General features: G+C 41.5%; 1 protein-coding gene across 1 annotated transcript in view; it reads right to left on the bottom strand.

The window, feature by feature from the left end:
- The window catches only part of LOC144593221 (uncharacterized), a 303,417-nt gene that overhangs the window by 159,976 nt on the left and 128,130 nt on the right, over window positions 1-15,311 (bottom strand). The window contains exon 9 of the mRNA XM_078398723.1: window positions 6,640-6,723. Within this exon, the coding sequence (XP_078254849.1) occupies window positions 6,640-6,723 (84 nt within the window). The remainder of the gene's footprint in view (window positions 1-6,639; window positions 6,724-15,311) is intronic.

Raw genomic sequence — 15,311 nt, 5'->3', positions numbered from 1 at the left:
TCCACTGCTGTAATTCAACAATCATACTAATGCACACGTCATGCAATCTCCACATTATCCTGATTTTATTGAAACTTTATAAAAAAAACATGTCCCACTTTTAATATTTACGTTTGGGAGTAGGATGGGCAAGTCTTCTAAAGCATTTCAATAAGGTTGCATCTTCTGTTAGGCAAGAGTTCAAAGAGAAGAGTTCATGAGTGCCAATTATGGGAAATAATCAAAAGAGCTTGTGGAATGTTGGTTTTAATCCTAAGTGGAGTAGAAGTCGCACTACTGCTGTACGAAGCCCTGGATAGAAACAGTTTAGGAAAGCAGCACTGGTTTACTAGCAAGATATCTGCATTCTCAGGGTTAAATTAAGAGAGATAATGTAAATTGTGGCTGTATTCATTAGAATGTCGAAGGTTAAAAGTTCATTTGACATTATGGGGAATTGTCGATACAATTCCGCTGGTTCCAGAGTCTCGGACTGGGGACAGTGTCGAATGTTAAACCTTCAGGGTTGATCAGTAACCATCTTTTCCTGGAGGAGATAGATTTTGGAATCCTCTTCCACAGATGACAACTGATCAACTGTTAAACTTAAACCTGAGATTAGTAAATCTTATTAATCACTGTTATGAAAGGATTCGAGACAGAAGCGTGCATTTGGAGTTATGTCACGGATTATCCCTCTGATGGTCAGAACATGCCCAGGGGCTAAATGGTCTATTCCTGTTTGCCCCCCTGAATGTTTGTTGGCATTTCACATATCCAACCCACTGATGAATATTCTGTTAATATTGTGGAAGAATGTGTTTCCTAATTCAATCACAAGCAGCCATTGAGTCACTCTGAACATGCTACAGCAGAATATCTCTGCAGCAGCAGGATCACGTTATATAATAAATCAAGATTTGCCAAAGTTCAGATTCTATGATGAAGTGTGTGCACCTGTCTGCTGCTTTACATCTCTATTAATAAGCAATTAGATTTGCTTGATGAAGTAGAAGCACCTTCTATGGTTTCAGATGGCAATATGCCAGAATATGAAAATAAATCCTTGTGATGTGTCAGTTGAAGTGCTCCTGTTTCTGTAACATTGAAATGAATATTAAAATAAGCTGAACTCTCACTCACAGCATGCATATTTATGATCAGATGTTTTCACACAAGCTGCATGTCTTGTGAAGCCACAAAGGATAAAAACTGCAGCTAACTAGTAAAGGCAGATTATGCACCATTACATTTGGAACTCTTCAACCTTCGAAGAGTTATCAGCCAAATACCAATAAAGTCTGCGTTCAATGTAGAAAATCTCTTTAAAGATGGCTGCCTCCAGTCATATTAAAAAGGAAAAACCCTGGAAATACTCAGCAAGTCAAGCGGCACCTGTAAAGGGAGTCACAGATTTTATGTTTTAGGTCAGCGGTCTTCGATTGGAACTGGCGATAGGATTGCAAAGGAGGCAAAACCACCATTGAAACAAATTGTTGTCCAATTTCCTCGAAAAAGATGAATATTTCCAGCAATATTTTTTGATTGATTGTGTGGGTTTCCCCCGGGCACACTGGTTTCATCCCACAACTCAAAGACCTGCCGATTGATAGGGTAATTGGCTACAGTGAGTTATCTCTAATGTGAGGTGGGGAAGAGGGGGGAGAAGCAAAATTGTGGTCACGGTGATGATGGACATGGGATTGAGAACCTGCAGTTCAATTTCTTTTAATTAAATATTGTAAAGGAACAATAATGAAGAGCTTGGAGAGAGCATTGAGACATGCAATATCTGGCTCTGCTTGATGTTTACAGGGGTTTTGATAGAGAGATGGTTGAACAAAGGCTGGAGATAAAAGGACAAAAGGTGTGAGAGAAAAGGATTGAAGAATTGATAATTGTGAAGCTCAAGGAAGGAATGTAGGTGGAAGAGGATGGAAAGGTCAGAAATAGGAAAGACTGGGTGGGGTACAGGGGAGAGAGGGGAGAAAGAGGGGGGGGGCAGAAAGAGGAGGGGTGGGAGAAAAAGGGATGAGGGGTTGTGGTTACTTAAAATTGGAAAATTCAATGTTCATACTGTTGGAATATAAGCTACCCAAGCGGAATAGGAGATGATGTTTCTCCAGTTTGAGTGTGGCCTTACTCTGGCAATGGAGGAAGCCCAGGACAAAAAGGTCAGCATTGCAATGGGAAGAGGAGTTACAAGGGTTGGCTCCCCTCCTCTTCCCCTTTCACCTACATTCCTTCCTCTAGCTTCATTTTTAGCCACTTTTTAACCCTTTTGTTTCATACCTTGTGTCTTTTCATCTCTGGTCTGTCCACCCATCTATCTATCAACCCCCTCCCCCCCGCCCCCTTCACCTGTATCCACCTATTACTTGTGGAAGAAGGAACTGCATATGCTGGTTTAAACCGAAGATAGACACAAAAAGCTGGAGTAACTCAGCGGGACAGGCAGCATCTCTGGAGAGAAGGAATGGGTGATGTTTCGGGTTGAGACCCTTCTTCAGACTGGTTAGGGATAGAGAGATATAAACGGTGATGTGGAGAGATAAAGAACAATGAATGAAAGATATGTAAAAAAGTAACGATGATAATGGAAACAGGCTTTGCAGTAAGCTGTTTGTAGGGTGAAAATGAGAAGCTAGAGTGACTTGGGTGGGGGAGGGATAGAGAGAGGGGGAATGCCGGGGCTACCAGAAGTGAGAGAAATCAATATTCATACCACTGGGCTGTAAGCTGCCCAAGCGAAATAAGAGATGTTGTTCCTCCAATTTGCATTTAGCCTCACTCTGACAATGGAGGAGACCGAGGACAGAAAGGGAAGGAGAATTAAAGTGTCCAGCAACCGGGAGATCAGGTAGGTTCATGCGGGCTGAGCGAAGATGTTCTGTGAAATGATTGCCCAGTCTGCAATTGGTCTCGCCGATGTACAAGAGTCCATCTTGAATAACGGATACAGTAGATGAGGTTGAAGGAGGTGCAAATGAACCTCTGCCTAATCTGAAAAGACTGTCGGGGTCCCTGGACAGAGTTGAGGGAGGAGGTATAGCGACAGGTGTTGCATCTTCTGCGGTTGCTGGGAAAGGTAACTGGCGAGGGGGTGGTTTGGGTGGGAAGAGATGAGTTAACCAGGGAGTTGCGGAGGAGCGGTCTCTGCAGAAGGTGGAAAGGGGTGGAGATGGGAAAATGTGGCCAGTGGTGGGATCCCGTTGGGAGGTGGCAGAAATTTCGGAGGATTATGTGTTGGATGTGACGGCTGATGGGGTGGAAGGTAAGGACTAGGAGGAGGGGGAGCAAGGGCAGAGCTGCGGGGTACCGAGGAGACATGAGTGAGGACCTCATCTAAGATTGGAGAGGGGAACCCCCATTCCCCAAAGAATGAGGACATCTCGGATGTTCTAGTGTAGAACATCTCATCTTGGGCGCAGATGCGGCGTAGACGGAGGAATTGGGAGTAGGGGATAGAGTCTTTGCAGGAAGCAGGGTGGGACCTCTATCCATACTTTTTTAACCATCCTATGGTTTATCTCCACCAAAGTGATGCTACATCTTGAGCTTTTGATCAAGGTTGATCTGTGATTTTGTGAAAGTTGTTCTTCACTACAGCAGTGATCTCACTTATTAACATTGCTACCTTTTCTCTCAGAGTAATTTTTTTCCCCACTCAGTTCCAGGAATCAGAGAATGGTGGACAATCTGGATTCTATTATTCAAATTTGTTTACTTTAGGAACAAAGAGTGCATTAATTAATATCATGAAATAGAATGACCCAGACAATGCTGTTAAAACCGCAGAAATTAATCAGCATCCTGTGACAAAGAACTTGTGAATTATGGATCTTCAAGCCAAGTCAAGTCAATTTTTATTTGTCACATACACATACACGATGTGCAGTGAAATGAAAGTGGCAATGCCTGCGGATTGTGCACAAAAAAGAATTACAGTTACAGCATATAAATAAAGTTAATAAGTTACTATAATGTAGACAAAAATCTAGTCTCTGGGGTTATAAAAGTTGACAGTCCTGATGGCCTGTGGGAAGAAACTCTGTCTCATCCTCTCCGTTTTCACAGCGTGACAGCGGAGGCGTTTACCTGATCGTAGCATCTGGAACAGCCTGTTACTGGGGTGGCAGGGGTCCCTCATGATCTTGATTGCTCTGGATCTGCACCTCCTGATGTATAGGTCCTGCAGGGGGACGAGTGTAGTTCCCATGGTGCGTTCTGCCGAACGCACTACTCTCTGCAGGGCCATCCTGTCCTGGGCAGAGCTGTTCCCAAACCAGACTGTAATGTTGCCGGACAGGATGCTCTCTACAGCCCCCGAGTAGAAGCAATGAAGGATCCTCAGAGACACTCTGAATTTCCTCAGTTGTCTAAGGTGGTAAAGGCACTGCTTTGCCTTACCCACCAGTGCGGCAATGTGCGTTGCCCACGTCAGATCCTCTGTGATGCGGACTCCCAAATATTTAAAACTGCTCACCCTATCCACAGTAGACCCATTTATCTCCAGTGGCGTGTACGTCTTTGGATGTTTAGCCCTTCTGAAGTCCACAATCAGCTCCTTCGTTTTAGTGACATTCAAGAGGAGGCTATTGTCCTGACACCAGAGTGCCAGATCAGCCACCTCCTCCCGGTAGGCCTTCTCATCGTTGTTGGAGATCCGGCCCACCACCACAGTGTCATCAGCAAACTTGATGATGGAGTTTGAGCTGAACCTGGCCCCACAGTCATATGTGTACAGGGAGTACAGTAGGGGGCTAAGGACGCAGCCCTGGGGGGATCCTATGTTCAGGGTGAGGGAGCTAGATGTGTATTCCCCCATCCTGACCACTTGGGGCCTGGCGGTGAGAAAGTCCAGGACCCAGGCACACAGAGGGGTGCTAAGCCCCAGTTCCAGCAGCTTCTCAACACTATTGTGTTGAATGCTGAACTAAAGTCAATGAACAGCATCCTCACATAGCCCCCCTGGCTGTCCAGATGAGAGAGAGCGGTGTGTAGAACCTGGGAGACCGCATCATCCGTGGACCTGTTCGGACGGTATGCGAACTGTAGTGGGTCCGTGTTGCGAGGAAGGAGGGCGCAGATGTGCTTCTTGACTAGCCTCTCAAAGCATTTCATGACAACCGAGGTGAGGGCCACCGGTCAGTAGTCATTTAAACACGCTGGAGAGGCATTCTTTGGCACCGGTACAATGATGGATCTTTTGAAGCATGCAGGGACCACGGACTTGGCCAAGGAGAGGTTGAATATTGTGGTGAGCACTGGAGCAAGCTGAGTAGCACAAGACTTTAGTACTCGCCCAACTGGACCATCTGGGCCTCCAGCTTTCCTCGTGTTCACACGCGTCAGAGCCCACCTCACCTCATGCTCGGACACCGAGAATGTGTGCACATCCCCGGCGGTGGATCCCCCTCCAGCCTCGCTAGCCAGCGCCCCTTCGGTGCTGTTTTTAGACGGCGAGCTGGTGGTGTTACCCGTCTCAAACCGTGCATAAAAAGAGTTCAGGTCATCAGCTAAGGAGGAGCCGGCACTTCCAGTTGAGGGGGTGCTGGACCTGTAGCTAGTTATTGTCCGTAGCCCCTGTCAAAGGCGCCTGGTGTCCTGCTGCTCCATCTGTGACTCCATCTTGTCCCGGTACCTCCTTTTTGCATCCTTCACTGCCTTCCGCAGTCGGTAGGACTCTCCCTTGTATTCGTCCATGTTGCCGGATGCCAGGCCAGAGTTGTAAGCAGCGGTGCGAGCATTCAAGGCCACGCGAATAGACCTGTCCACCCAGGGTTTTTGGTTAGGGAAGATACTGACCCTTACCGTGGGGATGATGGTATCGGCTATTGTGGCAATGAAGTCCGTAACCGCTTCCGCAAACTCATTTACGTCTCTGGAACTTGCTTGGAACATGTTCCAGTCGACTTCGCTCAGTGCACCCTGCAGCATGGCCTCTGAATGGTCAGCCCACCGCTTTACGTCCCTCGTCACTGTCGCTTCCCGTACTATCCGTTGTTTGTACTCCGGCAGCAGGAAAATGGCAGCGTGGTCAGATTTTCCGAAAGGAGGGAGAGAAACGGCCTTGTAGCCTTTCCTGAACGGCGTGTAGCAGAGGTCCAAAGTTCTTTCCCCCCTGGTGACACACGTGATGTGTTGGTAGAAGTTAGGCATGACCTTTTTAAGATTTCCCCTATTGAAATCTCCAGCCACCACCACAGCCGCATCAGGGTTCTTGTTTTGGTGTCGACACAACACATCGTGTAGGGTCGACAGTGCCACGTCGGTGTCCGCATGCGGTGGGATATAGACGGCTGTGATGATCCGGTTCACCGGTTTCTGTGAATCTTTGTCTAGTTGTTTCAATCCTTAAACCACGTTCATACGGAGGTGCAGAGTTTGTTCCATTGCTCAGTTTCCAGATGCCCTATTACCTCACTGCACCTTAATCAGTTTACTTGTAGCTGACTATGGACAAATATTTTAAAATCTAAGCTCGTAAACATGTCTAATGGGTTGGGCCTTGGTAATATACACTAGGTAACATCTCCAAATACTAGAAACAAATGCTTTGGCCAGCATTAAATGCGACTGATTATGCTAAGTATTGTAAAATCGCAATGCTTTACTAACCAGTAAATCATTAAAAATATTTATTCATAAAAGAATCACCTTTTCATAGCAGACTGAATATTGCTTTTTGGCCTCCAACAGTTCTCCTTCCAGAGCACCCAATTTGCTTTCTTTTTGGTGAATCTACAAAAGAAAAGCATAATTTAACAGTTCAATTTTTTGAGGTCTTTACGATCCTCATCTACAAATATCTGCCCTCTGTTACCTAGCTTAATACTGTTCTTTATAAAAAAATATTGAAAATAATTCACTGCTAAACAATAGACTGCATAATTTAATATTTCGACACAAGATGGAAATAAAATGTACACAAATTCCTTGTTTCCATTTAGAATGATAAAATGCCCAATCTAGTGACTAATAACCCACTCTATATGCTGAAAGTTTACCTATGGTTTCAATAACAATTTTAGAAATTCAATTTTTCAGAATATGGCTCAGTCAGTGTAAATTAGATATTAGTTTCTATCAGCACAGAGGGTGAATGAACCGTTCAGAAAATCCTGCACCTTTAGCAGCATGAAAGTCTTTTACTTTCCCATTTTCTAAACACAGAAAAATGTATCCCCACAATTCAGAATATTGAATGTCTTATAGAAAGTGAAAGGTCATTTGTAACTGTCCGCAGGATTGATGGAGTTAAGATAACTCCTTGACCTTCACCCTGCACTCATGAAGTATGGTCTCAGATGAGAGAGCATGATGCAAGTTTTTGGAGACTGTCCTTTTTATTTCATTTCACATTATAGGTTTTTTTTCCTACATGTATTTCATAATCATGTACCAAGATTTAATTACCTCAAGCTTTATCCTGATAAACAGCAAACTATTTTCTAGAACTGCTCACAAGTCTAGAATTTGGATGCCACCTTTTTGTTACTTTTAAGATGATCCAGTTGAATAATTGCTTCAGGGTCTATGTAACATCAAGGTCATGCTAAATGATTTGGTACACTTTAAAAAAAAAAAGATGAATATAATCTATACTGGAAATAAGACTACAACCTTTGTATTTCAAACACAGCTACCTTGCAATACCCAACTAATTTTACACAATTCAAGGAGAAATCTTAATCCATGAAAAATAATAAATCACAACAGAAACATTTAAATTGTGCTCACTTAGCAATGTGTTAAAACCTTTCACTGATAACTTGTGCTGAGATATAAAAGCAGTGTAAGTAGTCCTAAACACTATATCGTGCTTTTGTTCATTAAGCAATCCAATCCCAAAGAAATATAAAACATTTAATATCTGGTAATTTATCCATGTCTCAAAAGATCCAGGATCTCCATCCAGGTTCCTCCATGTATCTAATGCCACATGCATGGAGGACTTAGACATACATGCACATTAGCAACCAACAAGTGCAATGTGCTTTGAAACATATTTTCCATTATTTTCATTCATATTGGAGTGAGCTATATGTTTGCAGGTCACATGCAGTGGCCTGCTCCGATGTCACTTGCTCGAGTAGGTCCCAACTTGGCAATGGGAACCCAATCCAGGTACCTTCCCTTCTGAAGAAGATGTGGGTTTCCTCTGGTTGTTCCGCCTTCCTTCAGTCCTGGTAGCTTAGTTTGCTACTGTAACTTAGTCCATAGCGCAGGTTAATGACAAAAAGAATCAAAGGGGAATTGGTTGCAGGTGACACAAAGAAATAAAGAAAGGAAGAAAAGGACTAATACAATTGTTCCCCTGAGAACCAGCATGGATTCAATGGACTGAATAGCTTCCTTCTGTATAAGGTTTATTCACTGGCTTTCCTCAGTAACCTGCCCATCTGCACCTCCACCTTCTCCTCCACTTTTTTTCTGATCCGTTCCCCCATTCATCAATCATCCAACCAGCCAGATCATTATATCTTTGTACTACATGTTGCACCCTTTATCCTTTATCTGTGTACTGTACATCTGAGTAATGTATAGTTTTTTCTTTGATTGGATAACTTGCAAACGAAAGCTTTTCACTGTACCTCAGTACACGTGACAATAATAAACTAAACTACACCAAACCAAACACAACCCATTGACCCTCCTCACAAAAACCATTCAATCAGACATCCCAGGCCTTCAATATTCCACCAGTCATCCAAACGACAACCCCTAAACACATAACATGACTCCCATGGTTACCAATTACCCCAACATATCCTGATTGGAAATTATTGGTTGCCTACTTCTCAGCCTACTTCTCAGCACGCCAAATTCCTTGCCTCTCCTCAACCACCATCATGCTACCCCTGCCCAATTGTAGGCCTCTCGGCCTCTCTCTCCTGTAACTTCCATTAGAACGAGTGGTAGACCTGCATTTCTTTGGATTGGATTTTGTGTGCACTTAGGCTGGCTCAGTATTTGAAGGAAAGGTCTTCGTTCATGGAAGATGATTCAGTACCACCCACTACTGCAAGCCTCCACATTATTACACTCCCAAGCGATGGGGCCGTGATTAAAATGGCTGTTGTTCCACAACATAACAACCAATTAACAAATTACTGCAACTAATACAATTCTAGACCTGTGTTCTTCTCTGCTAATAAGCATAACATGGAACCATCTTCTCCAAGAAAAATATATTACTGAATGATAACATTCTTTCTATCTTTTCTTCACTCTCCACATTATACCTTCCTTGCATCTTTCTGCATAAATGCTGGAAATATTTATTTCAGTTTTAAAGTAAGGAAAATAACTTGTTTTACTGTGAATCAAATATATTTCATAATTTGTAAAAAGAAAACTCAATTTGCACCAAAATTGATGATCCATATATATATATATATATGGATCATCAATTTTGATGCAAATTGTACATAATTATACATAAATATATATCACAGTTATGTGTTTTTAAAAAAAGTCAGCTTAACATGAACATTACATTGGTTTGAAACATATTTATGTCTGGATAGTAAATTACATAACTTTGATAAACCTCAGCTTATTATTAATGAATAAATGTGACCAAAAATGCAGATGTTGCTATTTTAAAAAAAACCCAACTGCTTCATTACAAGACTTGTAGACTTCATTACAAAACTTGTAGGACAGGCAATGCTAAGTCTGACATTTTATAAAAACTTTCAATGCCCATTCAGTAAGCAAGTCAAGCAAAAGGCATATTTGTCTTGTCATTTTAAAGACTCGATTTTTTCAATTTTATTGTTAGTGTGTGGAAAAAGAGGTCAAGAGGAAATTTTACATTTCCAAATGCAAGAAAACAAGCAAATAAATTTGTCCTAAAAAACATATTAGGCCAATTTAATAATAAAATTGGAGAATCTATACTATCTGGTTGTTTACTTGACCCTATGATGGTGGGATAATGCAAACAGTTGCTTTTAGTAAACCGTGTCTTTATATATGACCCAAGCCAGCTTTTGATTGATGATCTTATTATTTAGGCGACTATTAGTCTGGTAATTTAGTCAATGCACAACCATTCTTGGTCTGTTCCGAGCCTGAAGACTGATATTTAGGGCAACATCGAGAAGGTCATGTCCTCAAAAGTACCAGAAAACTAGCACCCTGTGATAAAATATACAGGTTGTAGAATCACTGTTTTCCTTTCTGAAGAAAATCAGTTATAAAAAATACACACTCCTGCAAGAATTATGCACTCAAGATACATGAGTTGATTTTTGATAACAAAAATATAAAAGTATATGTTATATAAAAATATAAAGCCACACTTGTATTTTCAAATATTGAAGGCATCCATTATTTCCACATTCGTGCAAAATACCTTGTTATTCAATGAAAATTAATTGAAAATGATTTACTTTGAAAGTATGTCAATATGAAGCATTATCTTCAGCATTCAGGTTTGTTGCATAGTTTTAACTTGAGTGTGTTTATGTTTCTCAGTTGATATGTCTAACCACAATACCATTGGGTTAAATAACCATTTCATATCCTAAAATATTGAGAAATGAGGAGTGAAAGGAAATTTTGAGATGTGTCTGTGAATGGCCAAAAACATGCCCGTCTTTTCTTTGCCCTCACTCTTTGAAGAGGCTACTCAAATATGCCCAGCAAGAGTTTACGTATTTATTAAACAAAGATCACAATGAACCGGAGAAGCATCATGCAGATGCAGAATCTGTGCGGGCAGGTGTTCAGTTTCACACTTGGCTCTGACTTTCAAAATCCATCCATGTTGACTCCAACCGTGAGCATAACGTGGTGAACAACTCAGTGTGGGAGCCACCTAAAATCATGGTTCTTGCACAATCAGTGAGCTCAAATGTGATCCGAAAGAGGTTTGAGTCTTTTTGTGCAAAGCTTGGTGACATTGTTCTTTCTTATCCTTTGCAAAAGTCATGTCCACTTGAGGTGGATGGTACAAAAATGTTCCCTATTGTTTCATCGAGAACAACTTCAATGTGACAAAAACTCATGGTCAGATCCATCAACCCAAAATCTGGCAAAGCACTGTACATTATTAGTAACACCACAATTAAATACATATGCCATGTGTTTTCCACAGTCCCCCAGCTAGAACACTCTTAGTTCAGACACATAATAAAATAATTTTAGTTACAACATTGCAAACTTAAGATACAGCAGAAATAGTTCAAGACAACCACCATAGATAAAGTAGTATAAGACAATAACTGCAGATGCTGGTACAAATCGAAGGTATTTATTCACAAAATGCTGGAGTAACTCAGCAGGTCAGGCAGCATCTCAGGAGAGAAGGAATGGGTGACATTTCGGGTCGAGACCCGAAGAAGGGTCTCGACCCGAAACGTCAACCATTCCTTCTCTCCTGAGATGCTGCCTGACCTGCTGAGTTACTCCAGCATTTTGTGAATAAATACCATAGATAAAGTATCTTTTGAGCTGCTTCATTTACAATTCTCCTTTTGACTTGCCAAGGATCGGACCTTTGTTAACGATTCTATAAACTTAATGTCAATTGCAATTCTTTGGGTAATCATGAAACATAAGCAGGAGTTGGACAATGTCCAAGCTTGTGTTGACAAGAGGTTGGTTACATCTGTCTCGTGTAAGTACAATATAATGACAATCCGCAGTAATAAAACAAGAAACCATCTTACCCTGACCTCAAAAGAACTTGAAACTCCAATAATTCACTGATACTACAAAGTTTATTATGCCAATTATGTTAAGACCATAAAAGCTACTATTTCACCTTCTGAACCAATATGGTTACTTACATATGTAATAATGTCAGAAATATGAAGAAATACTCATCACTTCCTTCAATGTGTAGGTCTAAAAGCACACAGGAATATTAGGACACACAACTTGTTTTGGATTTATCATCATCTACCCCAGAAGCTTCTATTCGTTTCCTGAAAACATTAAATAAATATTCAAAAAATCTTCTCATCTTTATGGAATTTATCCTGAATTTATCAGAATTTCCACAAATATTTCAAACGTTGGCATTCAAGATCATTCTAGTTGAACTAAAACGGTCTTCCTGAAAAATCAATAAAGCTTTTCTAAAGCTTTTTTCTAAAGCTTTTTTCTATGGTGGAACGTCCAGAACTTTTCAGAGTACTTTGGATGTGATCTCACCATGCTTTGTACAACTCTGGCATAACTTCAGCCCCCTTATATTTCAGTCCTTCTTGATTATTGTCTGTGTTTGTCAGTAATATGTTAGTGCTCTATGTAAACTGTTGTTTGGACTTCAGATACTTCCAGTATTTGTCTTATACTTTCCGTCCAAAGTGGCTGACCTCATGTTTCATGCCTGGCCATTTGCCATGGTTTTCAAGGTATTCCGGATTTTGATCTTGTATTATAGATGCTAATAATTTCTCCACAAACAGTTTCAGGGTAACTGTTCTTCCTTTCCAGGTTTGCTGCTTCCAAGTTTTGTACCGTTTTCGTCCAGATGTCGGGTCTGAAGATGGGTTCCAACCCACAATGTCACCTATTACTTTTCTCCAGGGATGTTGCCTAACCCACTGAGTAGCTCCAGCATTATTTAGATTTTTTTTTAGATTTAGAGATACAGCGCAGAAACAGGCCCTTCGGCCCACCGGGTCCGCGCCGCCCAGCGATCCCCGCACACTAACACTATCCTGCACCCACTAGGGACAATTTTTACATTTGCCCAGTCAATTAACCTACAAACTTGTACGTCTTTGGAGTGTGGGAGGAAACCGAAGATCTCGGAGAAAACCCCACGCAGGTCACGGGGAGAACGTACAAACTCCGTACAGTACAGCACCCGTAGTCAGGATCGAACCTGAGTCTCCGGCACATTATGTGTCTATCTTCGGTATAAACCAGCATCTACAGATCCTTCCTACACATGCAGTTTATTAATCTAAAGGAATGTTTCCTGGATCAAGGAAATTATAATTAAGATAAGAGTAACATTCTGATCCACATCTATAAAAACTCTAGAACAGAAACTATCTAGCCCTAAGAATGCATTATTCTCTAGCATTTTTACTTTTTGCAACGTTAATTTTTACTCTTTGCTTATGTTAATTTCGTGGAACTCCTCTCCACAATTTGATATTAGTTTCCTGATCTCTTTGCCATTAGATCCACTTTCTGCGTTGAAAATGCTGAAACTAACTTGTTTCTGTTTTCTGCTGCACAACCGCCAACAGCTGGGCTATCTCGTGCAGGTTTCGCTCGCGTAGATACTGGTTGCAAAAAGGTTATTTAGATTTTTATGTGGGCAAGTTTGGTGAGATGATCCATGTCCAAGCTGTCCAGTTGTGACTTGAATAGTTGGTGCACATCTGGTGGTATCGGGAAGGATTTTCTACTCTGGAATAGTCCATGGATATAGTGACTGTAGGTAATTCTAGTATAAATGAAGTGATCTGAGGACTGTCTTGTAAATTTCTGGGTATTGGATTGAATAAAGTGAGATATGTTACTGGGGATGATGCCATGAGTCTCTTTGTAGACTGTACATAAGCGGGCTTTGGTGTGTCTTGACTCCAGCGACTCCCAGCCAAGGCGATTTAACATAGTGGAGATGCTTGACTGTCTTGAGTAGTCGTTACAAACAGACTAATGCACGCCTCTGAACCTTGTCAAGGGTGTCAATGTTATTTTTCTGGTGAGGGTCCCATATTGTCTGGCAATATTCCAACAGTGGGAGGACAAGTGTTTTGTACGCTACTTCCTTTGTTGGTTTGTCACAGCTGGATAAATTTCTCCTGAGAAGGCCCAAAGTTCTGTTTGCTTTTGTGGCAATCTGGTTTATGTGTCCGTTCCAGGCTCGGCCAGGTGCGAGTTCAACTCCCAGGTACGGGTGGTGATCAACTTCTTGTCTCAAGCAGGTTGCCTCCCATCTTGTACCGGTTTATGATCGGCTTGACTTTATGAGTAACTCCCATGGAAAATCATTTGATGTAATTGAAACCCATTTACCACATGGTTTCCAAATTGCAAAGATTGCTTATGTCATTTTGAAGAACCTTGGCATCTTCAGCAGCTTTGATCTCTCGATACACAATATAGTCGTCTGCGAAGAGTTTCACTCTCGAAGACAGGTTGTCAGGCAGACCGTTGATGTAGATCAAGAACAGCAGGGGTCCCAACACCGTTCCCTGTGGCACGCCGGACTCAACTGGAGATTGTTGTGATGAATCAACTAATTTGTCAATATGGCCATTGGCTTCATTTCATTTGAAATAACGCCGTTGATGGTTTTCGAAGTTGCCCCTCACCACTGTCTTTTTCCTGATACAATTGTTTAAAAGAACAGTTTCAACTTCAGTATCCCCAGAAATCATCATCATCTTGATTGGCACATTAGGCTGTTTTTAATAATAATAATGTATCATTAGCATTATTGTCTTTTTTACCAAAAATCAGTTAAAAAAACCTTGTGTGTTTGCTATCCAGTCAACTCATACTATAAAAAATAACTAAAGTACTGGAGTGACTCAGCAGGTCAGGCAGCATCCCTGGAGAACATGGATAGGTGATGTTTCGGGTCAGGACCCTTCTTCAGTCTGAAGAGGGGTCCTGACCTGAAAGGTCAACTATCCATGTTCTCCAAGGATGCTGCCTACCCATTGAGTTACACCAGCAATTCGTGTATTTTCTATTGTAAACCGGTATCTCCAGTTCCTTGTTTTTACAAATTATACTGCACAACCAAGCCATGCACAAGTAGAACAGGTAGTGCATAGAAAAAAATACTGGAACTTCAGATCATCGTATCACATCACCATTGCATTGCAGCCACAGAGAAATGCACCCAGAACATCATGAGGCTCACTGTGAATTATACAACTAAGCACAATATCATGAAACTCTCATTGTCTTTAAGCAAGTCATGTAACTTACACTTGACGACTTAGGAATTGTTGTGCCTGTGTATTGGAAGATATTTACTGAAGGTTTTAACTTTGCGTGGCAACCCTTGCATACTTTTACTGTACGCAAACAAAGAATCTCACTGTACCAAGTGCACGTGACAATAACGTATCAATGAATCATTGCTAAAGGGAATTTCACTGTGCCTAGGTATGTGTGACAATACAGTACCATTGAACATTTGATGTAGATTGCTGTACGTATGGATCATGCGTACCCTATCTGAAATCACTTCCGGGGCATTTCTATCACGGTTCACCTAATTTGGGTTCCTATCAGCAATAAATATAGAACTGTCATATACATATAGATTAACAGAAAGTAGAGCATTCACACAGTTTCTTTCGGGTGTTTAGGCAAATAGATTGTGAGGTGGGGGT

This window comes from Rhinoraja longicauda, chromosome 4, assembly GCF_053455715.1.
Source record: "Rhinoraja longicauda isolate Sanriku21f chromosome 4, sRhiLon1.1, whole genome shotgun sequence".
Classification (NCBI taxonomy): domain Eukaryota; kingdom Metazoa; phylum Chordata; class Chondrichthyes; order Rajiformes; family Arhynchobatidae; genus Rhinoraja; species Rhinoraja longicauda.
Note: the sequence above shows the minus strand (reverse complement) of the source record. Positions and strands in the feature narration are given on the sequence as shown.